This window comes from Cannabis sativa, chromosome 7 (genome assembly GCF_029168945.1).
Source record: "Cannabis sativa cultivar Pink pepper isolate KNU-18-1 chromosome 7, ASM2916894v1, whole genome shotgun sequence".
Taxonomy (NCBI): Eukaryota; Viridiplantae; Streptophyta; class Magnoliopsida; order Rosales; family Cannabaceae; genus Cannabis; species Cannabis sativa.
Window position 1 is genome coordinate 58,366,627 of NC_083607.1, and position 19,025 is coordinate 58,385,651.

At 33.1% G+C, this 19,025-nt stretch overlaps 3 protein-coding genes across 4 annotated transcripts; 2 read left to right on the forward strand and 1 right to left on the reverse strand.

Moving 5' to 3' along the window:
- Positions 1-1,331: 1,331 nt before the first annotated feature.
- Positions 1,332-6,005, reverse strand: LOC115697966 (putative ALA-interacting subunit 2). Of its 2 annotated transcripts, XM_030625143.2 has the most exons (9): positions 5,693-6,005; positions 5,069-5,230; positions 4,679-4,740; positions 4,518-4,592; positions 4,300-4,416; positions 4,094-4,164; positions 3,569-3,866; positions 3,013-3,308; positions 1,332-1,578 (listed from the first exon to the last, which is right to left on the reverse strand). In XM_030625143.2, exons 2-9 carry the CDS (start codon positions 5,148-5,150, stop codon positions 1,524-1,526), a joined length of 1,056 nt encoding a protein of 351 aa, XP_030481003.2. In that variant the 5' UTR covers positions 5,151-5,230; positions 5,693-6,005; the 3' UTR covers positions 1,332-1,523. The 2 variants fall into 2 exon arrangements, with proteins under 2 accessions (XP_030481003.2, XP_060975012.1); XM_061119029.1 differs by having other exon boundaries at positions 1,332-3,308; positions 5,693-5,961.
- Positions 6,006-7,851: 1,846 nt separating this feature from the next.
- On the forward strand, positions 7,852-10,654 carry LOC115696982 (pentatricopeptide repeat-containing protein At1g11290, chloroplastic). Its single transcript, XM_030623878.2, has one exon. It carries the CDS (start codon positions 8,018-8,020, stop codon positions 10,109-10,111), a length of 2,094 nt encoding a protein of 697 aa, XP_030479738.2. The 5' UTR covers positions 7,852-8,017; the 3' UTR covers positions 10,112-10,654.
- A 5,828-nt stretch (positions 10,655-16,482) lies between these two features.
- Positions 16,483-18,947, forward strand: LOC115697457 (uncharacterized). Its single transcript, XM_030624469.2, has 3 exons — positions 16,483-16,858; positions 18,056-18,168; positions 18,626-18,947. Exons 1-3 carry the CDS (start codon positions 16,723-16,725, stop codon positions 18,704-18,706), a joined length of 330 nt encoding a protein of 109 aa, XP_030480329.2. The 5' UTR covers positions 16,483-16,722; the 3' UTR covers positions 18,707-18,947.
- The last annotated feature ends 78 nt before the right edge of the window (positions 18,948-19,025 follow it).

Below are 19,025 nucleotides of genomic sequence, written 5' to 3' on the forward strand. Positions count from 1 at the left end.
CAAAAGCCATTCGGAGAGGTGTCCCGAATGTCTATTGGTTCCACCCAGAAGGAGTTTTCGAGAAAGCTAGTCTTCCTCTGGGAAGGAGTTCGAGATGACTAGTTGTTCCCTCTTGGAAGGGAGTTCCAAATAGTCGACTCCAACTATGCTCTTTCTATCCGGCAAGTCCCTTCAGTATGTGCTTCAGTCCTTAGTCCCGAAAGCATTTGTCTCATCTGGAAGCCCTTTGACTTGTGTTGACGTGGAAATATTGTTATGAGGAGTTTGTTAAGTCTTAACTAACTTAACTGCTTAGCATTTACAACCATCGATTTTAAGATCTATATCCCTGAACCTATAAATACCACCAACACTTATCTTTTAGAAGAAGAATGAGTTCAGACAAGTTTCGAGAGAAGTGATCTTGAGAGAGAAAGATTGAGAGATAAATAGGGAGGTATAGAGAAAATAGAGATTGAGTTTGGGTTTTGTATGAAGAATCTTCTGTAAATGGAGAATATTCTTGGATAAGAGTGTGAAAGATAAATACTTTGAGAGAATACAAAAGAGAATTGATCTCGATTGTATTGTACTCTGTTCTTGCTCAATCAATAAAGAGGATTTGGTGGTATTTCAGAACTGGAATAGGACCATAAATCACATCGATCTATATGACTTGAACCAACATATATCTTGGTGTTAATTCTATTATTTTATTGCGTTATCGTTTCTAGTTTTCATATTCTACTCATTCCCATTTTAATCTCTAATTGTTGTGTGTGAATTATTAATCTTGTTATTACTAATTATTTATTGATTAAGTTTTAGTTGATTTGATTTTGCACATTAATTATAATTTTTCCACAATTAAAAAAAAATATTAATTATTTATTTAAAAATTAAAACAAATGAAAAAATTAAAAGAAATGAAAACATTGTGTATATGAAAAGGAAACCATTAAAGATAAAGTTCCATTTTTATCAATCTTCTTTTTAGAGTGTTACTTTAGAAAATTAGTATTAAAAGACTTTAAAGACCCCTAGTTTACTCGAGTTGGACCATTTACTAGAAAGTTTGTATCTTCAATCTTCATTTAAAAGTGTCCTTAGAAGAAAACAAAATACAATGCATGTCTCAAAAATGTTGTGTTGCTTTTTTTAAATCAATAAAGAAAATTGTGGACTTGGTCCTTTTTATAAATTAATTATTTAATTTCAAAAGCGTTTAATTTTTATTTATTTATTTTCATATGGAAAGTGTAAATATTACTTCAAATCAAGAGACATAGAAGTGTGTCCACAATTAAAAAATTATCATAGTTTAGAGACACAAACACCAAACACAAGAATAGTGAAAGTAACATAAAAACACTATTAATGGTTTTAAAGTACAGTGAAATTTGAATTTCAATATACTAATTTTTTTCTTTTTCTTTTTTACTATGAATATGTTGGAAAATTCACAAGAATCTGTCAGATCAAAATAAAACTGGTCTTTTTTAAGTTAGATTTTTTGGGGAATAATAATATTACTATTTCTTTTGTCAACTGGAAATACTTTTCTTGTTCCAAGATAAGCAAGGTGTTTCCCCATAAGTCCTGCAAATTCATGAAGCAATAAACACAATAAGGTAGTTTAGTTTGGAGTCCCATAAAATAAAATATAAAATATAAGGTTATTCACTATTAAATTACACCAATAATAATATGATATATTCTACGGTGTAAAGCATTCAAGAATTAGGTATTTGGCACTGGTCACCAAAATGGTCGCTGGTGTATTCAAGTTATTACATTTTGGTACTTGAATTTTTTATCTCGACAAACAAGCCCTTATATTTTTTTGTTTGAGAAATGCTAAAGGGCACCAATGGTGCTTAGCACATTCTTATGTGTCAGTATCGCTATTGGTCTAATTAAGTATCGGGTCCCACATAGTTTAATATAATAGTTTTTAGGGAGTATTGCTAGCCAATCACAACGTGACATGTCGAGAAGGTGTTAGGCACCACTGGTGCCTAATAGCAATGCTCTTTTTGTTTCCATGCAACTTTTAAACTCCCCATGTGAAAAATCCAGCATTTAAAATGGTCTTTTAGGAAGAGAAATGCTGAAAGACACTAATAGTGTTTAGCATCCTCTAAGATGTAATAGCGTTATTAGTGTAATTAAGTATCGGGTCTCATATAATTTAATAAAATAATTTTTAAAAATATCACTAACCAATTGCAAGGCGCGCTACCTTTAGATGGTGTTAGGTGGTACCTAATAGCAATGCTCTTTAAAAAAAAGTAAACTTGATCAAGAGGATTGGAGGGATTCAAACTTGGAAACTCCTCCTAATTGTGAGGACGTTATGCCTATGACTATGAGGCTATGATGACCTATTTCAAGGGTTCTTAAAATGCATATTTGGTTGAGTTCATATGGGCAAAATAGTGGTTAATGCAAAAGCTAAACTACCTTTTGTCTACAAATTTCAAGGAAACAAGATAGTTAAGGACTTAATTGCAAAAATTGGAAACTTAAGGACCAAATTCTAGATACTTTATCTCCAGGGACTATTTGTGTCTAATACAAAGAAAAGCTCAATTTGAACAAAGGATAAAGAAAGAACATAAATCATTTGATTCATTCATTTCTAGCATTGGAAGGTGATAATGGAGAGGCAATCAAATTTAAGAGTTGTTTGCTAAAAGACACCAGTGGTACCTAGCACCCTCCTATGTGTCAACATTATTATTGGTCCAATTAAATATCGCTAGCCAATCGCAAAGCGATATGTCTAGAAGTACTAGACATCACTAGTATCTAATAGCAATGCTCTTACACTTTAACATCTAGAGAATGAGTGTATTTGAAGACATGTCATAGGTCAATAACAGCTGGACAGGACCCATATGACCAACTAATAAATCTTTCAACTTAGATTATTTGCTTAATTTGTAAACGACTGCCCTACTTTCATGTGTGAAATGACAAATACCAAGATCATGCATGAGCATTGTAGTGAGATAAGATTTAGTAATGTACCTTGAAGTTGAAATTTTCATGTGTAGCAACAGAAAGACAAGAGCGACGAATATGCAGCATGAACCAAGGATAATGTACCATGTTCCGAGGAAATCATTTTTTCCTCCTAACCAGTTTGATGTCGAAAAAACGAGCTTCTTTTTACCCCCGAAGCTGTATATGTTGTAATTATTCATTAGTTTCACTACCACAACATCACCAGCTTCCAAATCCTCTTCAATTTTACCATACAATTTTCTGAAGCTGGGAAGCGCAGCAGTACGCATCCATACTATAAGATCTTCTTGCTTACTTAGCTGATAGATAATAATTATATCGGAATACACCCGAAATAGAAATTGTTAGATATCAGTTTTACCATAAGGAAACCAATGAAAAGTACAGTAAAATAGAGGCCTAAACAATGTAGCAATGCTCAATACTCCTATCCTTTGTATGATCATACTCATACCGATCTATCAGACCCAACAAAGTCATCCTACTTCCATGAAAGAACAAATCAAAGTTAATGTGCTTCTTTCTAAGGAAGAATTTAACACATTATACTTATACTTACAGGTACATTTGCATCTAAAGTTCCACCACCAATCAAGGTTCCGTTCTGAAAATTGTAGGGGTATACATGCTTCCCGAATTTGTGTTCTTGATCACTCTTCCATGCAATGTTCTTCCTGTTGACCTTTACTTTTGATCCCCCACGAAGAAATGTATATGTGTCGTTAAACAAACTCCAAGCTATTAGACCACAAGGTACAACCGGAAGGCCATTACTTAACTCTTCAGGCTGACAGGAACTAGTGCCATTGTAGCCTAGTCCATGTAAGAGTTGGCGATCGCTTCTACTTTTGACATACCTACATACAAATAAAGATAAACTGCAACTGTTAAAGCCATCTCAAAACTGAAATGTAAGAAGTAAAAAGTAACCCCATTTGATTCAAGAGATTTTGTCATGACATTTAGGTTAAAACAGTTGCGGATGAAGGATGACAATAGGTTCAACAAAAAGACAGCAGTGAGTTATGACGGGATTGTATCGAAGTTAGAGAAGGAATAAGAAGAGAAATCGGAGATGCCATACCTTCGGTGATTTTGATAGTAGTTATCAAGTTGGTAGTAAATATAGATTGGAGCTTTCATACGCTTGTCAATCTGAAAAACAAAAAGATAAATTAAGATATCAATAAGAATGATTATATAAAGGCATAATTTCTGATTTTGAGAAATCTTTCATACATAAAAGGAGAAATTGAATGAGATTCTGATACGGGGAAAAGAAAACATGACCTTAATAAACCGAGTACAGTTCTTCGGTATTGAGTTATCTTTTATATATGCCACCTTGTTAATTTTAAATTCCTCAGGCACACAATCAGCATCATACCGGTCCACAATTTCAACAATCTATGGTTCCATAGAGAAATAATAGTTCATATAAGTATGAATGATTTTAAAGGTCAAAAAACAAACAGGCTCCATTTTAAGATATTGGAAATGAGACTTACACTACGAGAGGCTCGAAGAGTAATGAATCCGGTAGGAATAAAAATGACACTGATCATAAAAAATGTACCAATAACCTACAGATAATCAAATATCGGAAGAAACTGTAAAGTAATGTATTAGAGAATATAACAACATAAAAATGTAGTATCAAATTACTCACCCATGCTGGAGTGAGGACAGGCTTACAAGCTGGAAGACTCTGCTGTTGAAATTGAGAAATAGCTGCAAAATCATCATATAAGTACCGAAAAAAGAAAAGATTCAATGCCAGCAACAATCAAAACTATCAAAAAAAGAACCCCACCAACAATCTGTGTCTTGAGAAAAAATATGATTCTCAAGTTACAACAATTCAAGACTTAGAATAAGAAATTCTAATGTCATCTTCAAAAACAAGTTACTAGCAAAATTCATAAAACAATTTAGAAATTTTATCATCTGGCTCAATTATTCCTCAAACAATTTTATCATTTAGAAACTAAAAGGTGTTCCAAATAATGTGAGAGTTCAATTAGCCTACATTGTTATAATCAAATGCAAAGAAAGTTACCTTCACGTCGTGTTGATCGCCGTGGAGTTGATTGAGACTCTATTGAGAAAGAGGTTGAGGTATTCTGTTCATCCACATCCATCTATTCTATCTAGACTTCAACAATTCAACTCCACAAATGCATTAATGTTCTTAATTAGCCTAAAGTCCAAATGATACACCCTGCAACAGAAATATCATTTCTTCAATTTTGTGTTTAAATTCAGTTCAAGATTCAATCAAATAACAGGATTGCAAATGAGACACAGACTCACATTGCTCACAAATTAACAGTCACAAGATTATTATCTAAGTCCACACATTTTGTTTCCCTAAGAAGTAGATATTCTTATATACATAAAGTTTATTGGACATAAGAACAAGATTATTATCTTTAATCCCATTAACTTTTTGATCAAATAAACCCCTAAAAACGAACTTAAAATGAATTTCACGCAAAACCCAGATAGTTCATTTTCAAGATTTTTAGATAATTCAGAAATTCAAAGACTCATACATAGAGAAACAGCAAAATAGTTTTTTTGCCAGCTAAAACAAGAACATGGATAAAGAAAGTAAAATGAAATTGATAAAAAAAAAACTGGGAAATTGATGAAGTCGAAAATGGGGTGTGAAATTAGTTACCTCTGAATCTTGAAGAGTCAAGAAAATGAAAGATCTTGGAGATTTGCGTTGTTGTTGGTTTAGCTCTGTTGATAATGGTGGGCAAAGATAGATTCTTGGTTGAACTAAAACTGAAATAAGTTTAATATTCTTAGCTTTCTGAAAGAGGAACTGTATATGTATATGTATATGTATAGATATATGATCTTTACAGAAGATATTATTATAAATATAATATAGAGAGAGAGAGGGAAAGAGAGATAGACCAACCACTGATATAACGAGAAGAATACCATAGAGTTTTGCCCCTAATTATTTCTTAAAAAAAAAAAAATTAGTAATTTTTTCCCCTGAACTTTGACATGTATTAAAGTGTGCTCCCTGAATTTTTTTGGCCGTTAAAAATTCTCCCGAACTATTGAGATTGTTAAATTTAAGGACTTTTGTCTAATTTTAGTAAAAAAATTCTAACATGGATAAAAGTTCAAGGAGCATGATTTTTAGTACATATCAAAGTTTGAGGGACATGATTTGGTAGATATCAAAGTCTGGGGAGCATGGTTTAGTACATAAGCAATTACTGAAACAGTAAAATTAAATGAAATTAGACAAAAGTCTTTAAATTTAACAATCTCAATAGTTTGGGGGGAATTTTTAACGGCCAAAAAAGTTTAGGGGCACGATTTACTACATGTCAAAGTTCAGGTGGAAAAATTACTAATTAGCCTAAATAATAGCAGTATAAATACTTAAAATTTTAAATTTGTACTTAAAATAAGATAAATAAATTTTTTTAACGGTATAAGTTCTTAATGTTTGTAAAATTATAATTTTTTTCTGTTTCATAAGTATAGACTCCGTTAAGATTAAGATTCTAGAGCATTGAGTTTGGACACGGAAATATGTAATATCACTTATTTCTAAATCTCTTTTTAATAAATTTAAAATGGAGTTTGTACTGACAAAACTGAAAAAAAATTACAGTTTTATAAATATTAGGTACTTATGCTGCTAAAAAAATACCGCTTACAAACTCAAAACTTTAGGTACTTATCAGACTATTTACCCTTTTATTTTTAGTAAGGGTGTTCGCAGTGCGGGACCTGCGGGTGGTGCGGTTTTGACAATTTTTTCAAACCAATTCGCACATGCAGTTTTTCTAATTTCCCAAATCGCACCCATACCGCCTAAAAAACTGCAGAAACCGCACCGCAAAAAATAGTGCGGTGTTGTTTTTATAGTTTATGCGGTTTAGACTAATCACTAATAATTAAACTATCACAAATACAACAAAGTTTGAGCAACACTTGTTAAAAATACCATAAAGCTTGAAAATAAATATGAACAAAAAAATTGAGAAAATTGCATTGTATACCCATTTTACTTAATTTATTTTAATTTTTATCTTCATTTTCATATTCTTTAAGATATACCTACTTTTATAAGTGGTGTTCCTATTATATCCCTTAGCTTAATGTAAAATATGTGCTAGACTTAAGTGAAGAGTGAGGGTATATTAGGCAATCCACTCAAAAAATGGATATATTTTAATGAAATGTAATATAAGGATATTTTTGATTAATAGATACAAAAAAGAGACGTTTCTCAACTTATCTCAAAAAAATTTAAGTTTTAATAATACAATTAGTGAACTTTGGGTTGGACATTTATATATTGGACCTAAATAAATATAAAAATTAGTATTTTTATTATGTGCGATGCGTTGCGGTTTGAAACACATATTACCAATTCAAACTGCGACTGCACCGCAAAGAATTTCAAACCGTATTTTATTGCGATGCGGTGCGGTGCGGACGGTTTGAGCGGTTTGATGAACACCCCTAATTTTTAGCCTTTATTTTTAGCTAATTAGAATTTTTGCCCTTAAACTTTAACATGTACCAAAACTAGTGAACTTTTCAAGCCACTAAAATGTAAAATTTTCTCGAACTATTAAGATTATTAGATTAAGAATTTTTGTCTAATTTTACTGACGGAAGCTTAACATAAATGAAAGTCCAAAGAATATGATATGATACATATCAAAATTTAGAGATACAATTTAGTAGATATCAAAGTTTAGTCGCACGATTTAATATATGAATAATCATCATGTTAGTAAAATTAAACGAAATTAAATATAAATTTTTTAAATCTATTACTTCAAAAAAAAAATTCTTTAAATGCCTAAAAACTTTAGGGGAAATATGATTTAGTACATTGGCTTTGGTGATGTAAAATTACATATAAGTCCTCAGATACATACATGCCAAAACCAAAACTTTAGACACTGAAACTGAAAAGCAGCCCAAAAATGTTCGTTGAGTTATTTTGCTTCGGACAATTATGCTGAGCTCGCAACGGTCAAGATCTCTCTTTTCCGACATTTTCATTCTCAAAATCCCACATTTTCCCTGTAACCAAACAAGACTCTTCACCACATTTTCTTCCCTCTTCAACCTCTGCACCAAACCCCAACAGCTCAAACAAATCCACGCCCGATTCATTCTCCATGGCCTGCAACAGAACTCAACGTTGTCTTCCAAACTCATTGACTCTTACGCCGAACTGGGCTTTCTTAGTCTCTCACAACGAGTCTTTGATTCCATTACCGAGCCAAGTTCAGGTCTTTACAATGCCATGTTGAGAAATTTGGCCAAGTTTGGTGATTTTGATAAAACCATTTTGTTTTACCAATATATGGTTAGGGAATCTATGTTCCCTGATGAAGAAACTTACCCTTTTGTTTTGAGGTCTTGTAATGGCTTAGGAGATGGCTTGAATCGGAAAATGGTTCATGGGCATGTTGTGAAATTGGGTTTTGATTCATTTAGTTTGGAAGAAAACCCTGTTTCAAGATTGGATTTTTGGAATTTTCATATCTCTGAGGCTTCTTCTCAAAGTGGTAATGGAGAGGAAAGTTTTCATCTTTTTAAGAGAATGAGAATGGAATTGATAGAACCCAATTCAGTTACTTTGATTAACATGTTGAGATCAAGTGTTGATTTGAAGTCAGTAAGAGTGGGAAAGAGTGTTCATTGTTTGGTATTAGTGAGTAATTTGGGAATAGATTTGTCTGTTAACACTGCATTATTGTCTATGTATGCAAAGTTGGGTGCTTTGAAATATGCCAAACTACTGTTCGATAAAATGCCTGAGAAAGATTGTGTAGTTTGGAATATTATGATATCAGCAAATTCTAGAAATGGTTGCCCAAATGAAGCTATTAAATTGCTAAGAGGCATGGGAAGATCTGGAATCAGAGCTGATTTGTTTACTGCACTACCTGTAATTTCTTCAATTACAAGATTGAAATCTATTGATTGGGGCAAACAAATGCATGCCCATGTGATCAGAAATGGTCTAGACTACCAAGTATCAGTTCATAATTCTCTTATTGACATGTATTGTGAATGTGACAAGTTAAATTCAGCAAGAAAGATTTTTGAGTTATTGGAAAACAAGACATTGGTTTCATGGAGTACAATGATTAAAGGTTGTGTAACTCATGATCAATCTGTTGATGCTCTTTCTCTTTTCTCCAACATGAAATCAAATGGCTTCAAACCTGATTTCATTACAATTATTAACATCTTGCCAGCTTGTGTGAACATTGGAGCATTAGAGAATGTAAAGTACTTTCATGGGTACTCGATCAAATCCGGCCTGAGCTCGCTTTCTTCTCTTAATACCGCTCTTCTCGTCAGCTATGCAAAATGTGGCTACATAGAGATGGCTCAGAATGTTTTTGATGAAGAGAAAATCAATAATAAGGATGTTATCACATGGAACTCTATGATCAGTGCTTATGCTAAGCATGGAGACTGGCAACAATGCTTTGAGTTGAACCGAAAAATGAAGCAATCTAATATGAAACCTGATCAGGTTACCTTTCTAGGATTATTAACAGCATGTGTAAATTCAGGTCTTGTTAAAGAAGGTAAAGGGATTTTCAAAGAAATGATGGAATTGTTCGGTTGCCAACCGAACCAGGAACATTATGCTTGTATGGTGGATCTATTAGGACGAGCTGGGCATGTGAATGAAGCCAAAGAGCTTGTGAAATCAATGCCCTTCGAACCAGATGCTCGGGTTTGGGGACCTTTGTTGAGTGCCTGCAAGATGAAGCATTCCGAGACTGATCTTGCAGAATTTGCTGCTGAAAAGCTTATAAGTATGGAGCCAAAGAATGCTGGAAACTACATATTACTCTCCAACATATACGCTGCAGCGGGAAAATGGGACGGTGTTGCTAAAATGAGAAGTGTTCTTAGGGATAAAGGATTGAAAAAGACTCCAGGCTGTAGCTGGCTAGAGATTAATGGAAAAGTACATGAGTTCCGGGTGGCTGATCGGTCTCATCCAAGATCAGAAGAGATATATACTGTATTAAGAAACTTGGAGCTGGAATTCAAGGATGCCAATGAGAATATGATCTGAATACTGATGTTGTTTACTGCTGTCTGTACCAAGACCACAAGAGGGTGAAGGCCATTAAAAGAATGCCCTTTAATCAGGCTTCCTTTATTTCCCAACTAAGACTAAATATGGAACTTTTTAAGGGAACTGTCTTAGATATACATACACAAAACACACACACACAGATGAATAGAGCCATAAACCGAGGGAAATCACTCATGTTGGGATTGACTTATATTTTGTAAGAGAAAAGGTTCTGAACAAGCAATTGGTTGTTCAATAAATGATTTCCTTTGGCCAAGTTGCAAGTTGCAGACATCTTAACTAAGGGTTTAGGTTGTTTTAGATTCTTTCTCTTAAGAAACAAACTTAGTACAAAAGATTATTCTACACAAAGTTTGAGGGAGGATGATAGAGTAAGTTAGCTTACTGTTATAGAGTTAGTTACTTCTAGAGTTGTTAGTTGTTACTAATTGTACAACTAATTATGTAACTAACCCTTGTATAATTACTCTGTATAAAGCTTATTGATTAGTATGAATGAAGTATCAAATTCATGATTCTTGTTGGAATTTTACCAATTTAATCTATACATAACAGAAATTAATTAAGTTTTAACCAAGGTCAATTTAGACCTTTTATCCCAAGTCAAACAATAGTTGACTGCCCTTTGAATCTTGAGTCAAACGACAATTGACTCTACCAAACTCACTGTCGTTTGGTTACACCTTAATCCCTCAGAACAATCTAGACAACTAGACCTAGTTCATTTCAACCTGACACAAACTCGATTGAAAAACCTTAGCAGAGATTAAACATGACTATTTTGGAGAGAGTAAGATGTATGTTAATTTACTCTGGTGTGCCAAAAAAAATTTGGACTAAGGTTGTTGTGGCTGCTACTTAATCAACAGGTGTCCCCTCAGCTACAATCCAATTCAAAACACCAATGGAAATGTGATCAGGACACCATGCAAATTATGGCAATCTTAAAACTTTTGGTTGCATAGCCTATGCTCATGTCAGGCAAGGGAAACTTGATCCCAGGGCAAAGAAATGCATCTTTTTGGAATATCTTGAGGGTGTGAAAGGGTACAAGCTATAGTGTATAGAAACTGGGAATCAAGACAGATGCATAATTAGCAGAGATGTTGTCTTTGAAGAAGACAAGGGTATACAAGGATGTCATGGCTACATAAACTAATTCTACCAGAGATGAGACTGAAGATGATTTGGAGTTTGAGGTGGAACCTGTTGGAAAGGTTCACGAAGAAAACCAAACTATGCATCAAGCACTAGTGATACATGAAAGTATTTTAGAAGATGAGAGTGAAGATGAACAACAAGAAGTAGTAGAAACCAGTCGTGCAGATACTTAGAGGTATAAACTAACCGGAGATAGATAGAAAAGGCAAACCAAGGCCCCTGAGAGGTTTGGTTTTGTTGACATCATACACTATGCTCTCAACATAGAGTTATGCAACAATGAGCCCAAACCCTATGCTTAGGGCTGAGCATCGGTCGGTTTGGTCTGTTTTTTTTTTTTTTTTTATATATAAAAATCCAAAATTCAGTTTTCAGTCTGGATTGGTGCAATCTGAAAAATCGACCGTTTTGAACCTCAGTTTGGTCAGTTTAAACCGCACAAACTAAACTTTTTTTTTTTAAAAAAAGAATGATCCAATTTATTCAATAAATACATTATTCTACATTTTACAACTACAAACATACAAATTAATTGTTCAAAAACTAATTATCTTATTCGTTTAACTTTAATATTAATAAAAAAATAATATATTATTTTAATATATTATTAGTAACTATAATATATGCAAAAAAAACTTAATAAATTAATATATATATGTATAACGGCCGGTTTTAGTTTTTTCGGTCGGTTTATTACCAAAAAACACTAACCGTCCAATGGCGGTTTTAACTGTTAGCAGTTTTTTTGGTTTTTCGGTTTTGTCGGTTTCGGTTCCAGTGGTGTTTGGTAGGTCGGTTTGAACGATTTTTTCAGTTTTCTAAATTTTATGCTCACCCCTACCTATGCTGAAGCAGTGGGGTTAATTGATAAACACAAGTGGAGTGCTGTAATGGATGATGAAATTATATCTCTCAAGAAAAACAAGACCTGGATTCTAATTAAGAAGCTTCTAGGACAAAGAGTGATAGGCTGCAAGTGGGTATACAAGCACAAGGACTCTGTTCCAAGAGGTGAAAAGGGTAGAAACGAGGCTAGGTTGGTGGCAAAGGGGTATACACAGAGAGAAAGGGTAGATTATACAGAAATCTTCTCTCTAGTGGTAAAGCATACCTCAATAAGGTTAATCTTGGCCATGATAGCAATCTATGAGTTAGAGCTTGAATAGATGAATGTCAAGACAACCTTTTTACATGGAGAACTAGAGGAGCAAATTCTGATGCAAGAACTAGAGGGCTATGTTGAAAAAGGAATGGAGGACATGGTGTGCTTACTTAAAAGGTCCTTGTATGACCTCAAGCAATCACCTAGACAATGGTACAAATAATTTGATGATTATACTTAAGACAGGCTTCAAAAGGAGTGTTTTGACAGTTGTGTCTATGTAAAATCATAAAAAATCAGGGCCAATGTTTACCTACTTTTGTATGTTGATGATATGCTAATTGCTAGCAATGATACTCAAGAGATTAATCAAGTCAAGAAGATGCTCAATGAGGAATTTGATATGAAGGATCTAGGCACTGTAAGAAAGATCCTTGGCATGGAAATATTCAGAGATAGGAGGTCTAAGACTTTGAAACTATCTCAAGCTGATTATATTTCTAAAGTATTGAGAAATTTTGGATTCTCAGATGCTAAGCAGTTAACACACCAATTGCATAACATTTAAAATTGTCTAGCAAACAGTCCCTCACCATAAAACAAGAAATCAAGGAAATAGAAGGAATTCCCTATACTAATCTAGTTGGGAGCATCATGTACATTATGGTATGCACAAGACCTAATTTGAGCCATGCTATTAGCATAGTCAGCAGGTATATAAGAAACCCAAGCATGGAACATTGGAAGGTTGTCAAGTGGTTAATGAGGTATCTCAAAGGTACAACAGATACTGGTTCACTATATGGCCCTAATGGAAATGAACCTGCTGTAAATGGCTTTGTAGACTCTGACTATGCTGGTGATATTGACACCAGAAGATCACAATCAGGCTGGGTTTTCAGAATCAACAACTTCACTATAAGTTGGAAAGCAAATCTCCAAACTATAGTGGCACTCTCAAAAACTGAGACAAAGTAAAGCTGTCAAAGAAGCTATTTGGCTCAAGAAAATTACTAGGGAATTAGGGATAAACCAAACCACTATCATGATACAATCTGACAGTCAAAGTGCTCTGCACAACAAAAATCAAATGTATCATTAAAGAACCAAACATATTGATGTAAGACTACACTTCATCAAGGATGTCCTAGCTGAAGAGAAGGTCAAACTGGTGAAAATGTCCACAGAAGAGAATGCCTCAGACATGTTGACCAGGCCTTTCCAACTGTAAAGTTCAAATATTGTCTGAATCTTCTCGGGATTATCAATGAATCACAGTAATCCTTGACAATGTCTGTTGTCTAGTTTGACATTCTTTCTTTTTGTGTCTATTGTTTGTAATCTTGAATGGCCTTAACAAGTATTTCAACCAAGGTAAAAATTGTTAGTTGTGGTCGGTATTTCTGTTAAGTTTCTCTTAACAACCTGTTAGGTTAGTTAGTTACTTATTAGACACTTAGGACAAAGCTATAAATAACTTTGTCTCATTCCTTGTAATAGGACAACATAGTTTTAGACACAAAAACTGTAAATACTACTACTATAATCAATAAAAGAGCAAGATTTCTTTTCATTTTTTATTCAAGCATGGTTTTTAGTGTTCTTGAATCAAGGTATTTGATTGCATAGGAATCGATCGTTCCTTACAGTGGTATAATTGGAAAACTTGAGGTTTTATGCTTAATGACTAATGAGGGGTCATAATTAAAAAATAATCCCTTACTTTTCTTTACTTTTCTCAAAATACAATCTCATAATTTTTTTCATTTCTTTCTTCTTAAATTTTCTTATACATGTTATAGTCGTATTATTTTTGGGTGTATGCGTTGAGCCGAAAACAACACATTTAATAAACATCTTAAGACGTATCAACACGACTTTGACACGGAAATTTAATGTGTTACTCCAAACCTATTTATTTCATGTTGTTTTAAGTTCTCATCATGTCGTGTCACAACATGACATTGCAAGACTAGCAAGAGTAAGAGGCATCTCTTATTCTTATTTTTGTATTTTCATTCTTCCAAACCAACGTATTCCTAAATATTTAGTATTGTATCATCAGAAGCGACATTCACACGAAATTGAGGGGGGAAAGAAGACAGGGAAGCAGGTCCAAGAGCAACCTGGAAAATCCGACCTATGAATCTCACCACCACCACCACCACTACCACCACCACGACCATGACCATCACTCGGAGCAAGGGAAAGGACACCTTCCCCGTTTTCGTTCCCTTGTTTCATTCCTTTTGTTGATTTCTTATTAGTGGTTGTGAGATTGCGAGTATTGGCTAGGGTTAATGATGATGAGATAATGAGAATAATAACCAAGTATATAATCAAATTAATATTATTCAAACTCATTTCTTTTTTTACAAAAATTAAGAGGAGCAATATATTATGGTTTTTATTGAATTGTGTCTTAATGCTACTATCTATGCATTTATTTATGGTGTAGAATTTATTAAGTAAGAATTAAAGGATAGAGACATTCATTTATGTCCATTCAATTATTGTGATTTGTTTTGTTTGTTTGTTTCATTACAGTGGAAGTTATTATTTTATTGTTTATGTTTTGAAATATTTTATCATTTATTGTTTATGTTTGAAATATTCTTAGTACTATTTTTATATTATTCTTCACAGATTGACACTAACAACTTCTCATAAAGAAATTTGTTTCTCAACAACTAAACTTCTTATGCTATGTCCATTTAGGGTAAAAGAAATTGTGTCTTTACTAATTATGTTAAAATTTTATTTGGTGACATTGTTTTTTTAAGAAAACAAAATCTGAACAAACATTTGAAATAGCCCTTTGTTTTTCAATGCGAAATGTTAACAGTAATTTTTTAATTTTATTTTATTTTTAATATGAGTGTTTTTTTTCTAGAAAATATGAGTGTATTTAGAGATGGAAATTGGTCGGTTAATGTACGGTGAATGCAATTCCCGCCCCCATCCCCGCTACCTATTTATACCCCCATCCCCGCCCCATCCCCGTCTAATAACCAACTGATTCGAGGTAGGGGAATACTCATCGGTTATGGGGAACCCATCAGGTATCCATTAAGGTAAAATGAAAAAAAATATTAATTTAAAATAATTGAAAAAAATAAATTAAACCAATATTCTTACAAATATTTATTATGCATTCATAATTCATAGAAGATAAAAGATAAACCTACTTAAAAAAAGCATAACCTAATAGAAAATAAAAACTAAATATGTCTTAAAGTTTGAAAAAAAATAAAAAAATTATATATATCTATATCGGGATCGGATGTTGTGCGGATAGTATTATTCCCGCCTCCGCTCCATCCCCGCTTCGAGTATTGAAATTGTCCCCCACCACCGCCCCATTAACCACCAAGATGGGGAATTCCCACCCCATTAGGGGCGAGTCCCCGCGGTTACCCATCCCCGCGGTATAAATTTCCATCTCTAAGTGTATTTGATAAAATAATTAGGATATTTATTATATCTACCACTAGAAAATAATTTTCCTTTTAAGTTCTTCTTCCTTTTTTTTTTTCTTTATCACAAAACACATTAAACGAATTTTCTTCTACAATAATCAAATTAAATTGTGATACATATATATATTTTTTTTTAAAAAGTTCTACTGTCAATTTTTTTTAGTTTAATTTTTTTGTTTTTATTTTCATGTACGTTATAACTATTTAAGATATTAGAAATTCGGAATAATTTACAATATAAAAAATAATGTTCAAACCGTTTATTTTACACGCGTATAAAATAAAATAGTCAAGTGAACATAATTTTCGGTGTTTTAAATTTTTTTTGAATTTCCTTAAAATTTTGCAAGATATCTTAAATAAGTATAATTTACATAACTATGAGAAAAATTTTGACTAAAAAATTATTTCGGATACTAAAACGGATATATCTGTACATCTTTTTAAAGGGGTGCATAATAGAATTTCTCTTTAATTTTTTTTTGGATGAAATAATTTAGTTGAAAGCCACTTATAAATTATAAGCCCTTCGTATTTAGTTTATTTACAATTTGGGTCATGGGAAAGGGACTTACATGTAAAATCATTGAATTTAAATTTGATGGGAGGCCCCTATTATTGCTGGATGAATTTCTGATGAGTTTCTCTTTCTCTGGAGAATTTGGAAGAAAAGAATGAAAGGGAAGTTAGTGAAAACAGTGCAAGAAAAACACAAACACACCAAAATTCCTTATAAATATGTACATATATAGATACACAAACACAAACACTCCTATACTAATACTACTATACTATTCCTAAATCAATTAAAGTTCAAATTTTTAGTTCAACCCAGAAAACAAACAATGGGTCAAGAACAACAACAACAACAACAAAACCCTTCTCTTTCTTCTTCTGCGGCGGCGCCCTCTCACCCTGACTCATCTGAAATTCAAACTCAACCTCTTCCTCTTCCTCCTCCGCCCTTCGATCCCAGTAGAAGTATTTTCTCTTTCTATCTCTTTTTCTCTCATATTTGTTTTTTTTTTTTTCTTTTTTCGAATTTTGGGCATCTGGGTCAATATTTTATTTGATTAAATATGTTTCTGTATAATTTCAAAGATTTACACTTTTTGAAGTTTGGTCATCTGGGTCGTCGTTATATTGTTTCAATTTTGGTTATAGCGTCTTATGTTTTATGTTTTTAGAAATTTTGGCATCTGGGTTGTCTTTCATTCGTATAGAATTGTATCTGTTGAAGTGATTGATTTGAGTATGTTTTTGGTATTGGATCAGTTAATTGTTCTTTCCATCAACTTTTTCTTTTACTGTTATTTCTTTCATTATTGGGTTTACTTTAATAACTTGTTAATTTTGATTTCAAAGCAAACTTTTTTTAACTCTGCAACAATCACACAATTAGATATCTTTGCTTTTGCCTCAAAGCCTTTACCTTTCGACTGTTTTTTTGTGCATTGAGTTGGAGAATGAGTTGTATTGGAATCTGGAAAGTAGGAAGAAGTTTCTGATTTCATTATATTAGAAGTTAATTATATGTAAAGATAGATCACCACTCTACAGTTCTTTAATTAGTTAGTTTTGAGCTAGAAGATTGAATGAATTTCAAGCTATGTTAGAAAAGAGATTTATAAACAGCTAACTATGATGAACTAAGGTAATAACTAAGTTCAACTTCCAATGGTCACTCTTTTGTTATGGTTGAGAGTGACTGTGAAGTAGTGATCAATGCTATTAATGAGTTGATTTCTAGATGGGAGATTTATAACTGTGTCACGGATTGTAAGAAACTCTCTAGCTTGTTTTTGGGTTGTACCTTTTGTAAGACTCCTCGTCGCTCATTGGGCGTTGTCTAAAAACATTGTTGGGTCCTTTGAGGTTTCCTCAACTTCTGAAACCTTGAACTACTAGATGTTGGTTTAGTAAACCCATCTGCCAATTGAGCTTTGCAAGTGTACATGTCTGACAATCTAGTAGTTCATATGCATCACCTTATTGCAGACAATGTAGAGGTCAAGTTCAATCTGTTTAGTTCTAGCATGTCACATTGGATTGGCTGAGAGCCTAAAAAGTAAAAGATGTTTTTAACAAATGGTTGCTCTTAACCATAAGTATAATAAATGTGCTTTTGTCTTACCATCTAAGTTTCTGATTTGTATTTGCTTTGATTTTTCTTTGCAGTGATTGGCATCATCAAAAGGAAGGCTTTGATAAAGGAATTAGCTGCTGTATACCATGCCGATTGCCTTACATACTGTCAAGAGCTGTTAGAGCTCCAAAGAAAGTGGAATGAGGTTAGATATAATACCATATTCTGCATCTCTTAATTCATGCTTTCTTTCTCGGTCTTTGACTAGCTTAAAGAGTAATTGTTATGTACGTACTTAGGAGGGACTCAAATATCAGACCTTGTATCTTTTTCACACCCCATTTATTGGCTCCAAACGCCTTAGCAGAAATGGACTCTCTTTTGATGTTGCATTATGTGAAGGGGGGCTTTTTTATTTTCGGAACAAATAACATTGATCTACTAGTTTAGAAGACTGAAAAACTTTATATGATATCAAATAATAGTTAAATTCTGCTGCTGATTTTTATTTCATAACTTTGTTATTCTATGCCATGTGAAAAGGATCATGAGCAGTGACATAATATTTGCACTTGTCTTGAATGTGTAGAGATTTTTTTCGATTTTATTGAGATAAGTTGTTTATGTCTTCTCACTGTAACTGGTTCTCGAAATGCCTGCAGCCATTTATTGACTTGAAAATTCCAGAAGATACAAGGAAAGACACAATGCGACCTCCAAAGCGTCTAAAGAAAGGCCGCTAAGCAAGCATTGATCTTTTTGAAAGATTTGCCTTTTGAAAAACATTGTTTCTGTTAGTAATATTTAGTCAGATGTAGAAACATTCTTCATGTTTCTTTCCTTACTGACAATTTTATTCCTGATTTTTCATTTCAATGGGCCTACTGCAATAGCAATTTGTATTCTTCAATGAAAGAAGTTAACTGACTATATTGTGTTTTACATGTATATGTGGTTAATTGAAAGGTCATCATATTGGAATAACCCCCATGAGAGGTCTGGTTATTATTGCTGCTTCATTTTGCTTAATCATTCTTGTCTTTTCAATTGTACAAGACCCTT

Bases quoted from the DNA above. Each gene is read 5' to 3' on its own strand.
- LOC115697457 (XM_030624469.2), top strand. From the start codon at position 16,723: ATGGGTCAAGAACAACAACAACAACAACAAAACCCTTCTCTTTCTTCT. The intron at 16,859-18,055 runs GTATTTTCTCTT...TTTTCTTTGCAG, and splicing joins GCCCTTCGATCCCAGTAGAA to TGATTGGCATCATCAAAAGG. The intron at 18,169-18,625 runs GTTAGATATAAT...AAATGCCTGCAG, and splicing joins TCCAAAGAAAGTGGAATGAG to CCATTTATTGACTTGAAAAT.
- LOC115697966 (XM_061119029.1), bottom strand. From the start codon at position 5,150: ATGGATGTGGATGAACAGAATACCTCAACCTCTTTCTCAATAGAGTCT. The intron at 4,741-5,068 runs GTAACTTTCTTT...ATGATTTTGCAG, and splicing joins GCGATCAACACGACGTGAAG to CTATTTCTCAATTTCAACAG. The intron at 3,309-3,568 runs GTAAGTATAAGT...ATTATCTATCAG, and splicing joins CTTTAGATGCAAATGTACCT to CTAAGTAAGCAAGAAGATCT.
- LOC115696982 (XM_030623878.2), top strand. From the start codon at position 8,018: ATGCTGAGCTCGCAACGGTCAAGATCTCTCTTTTCCGACATTTTCATT.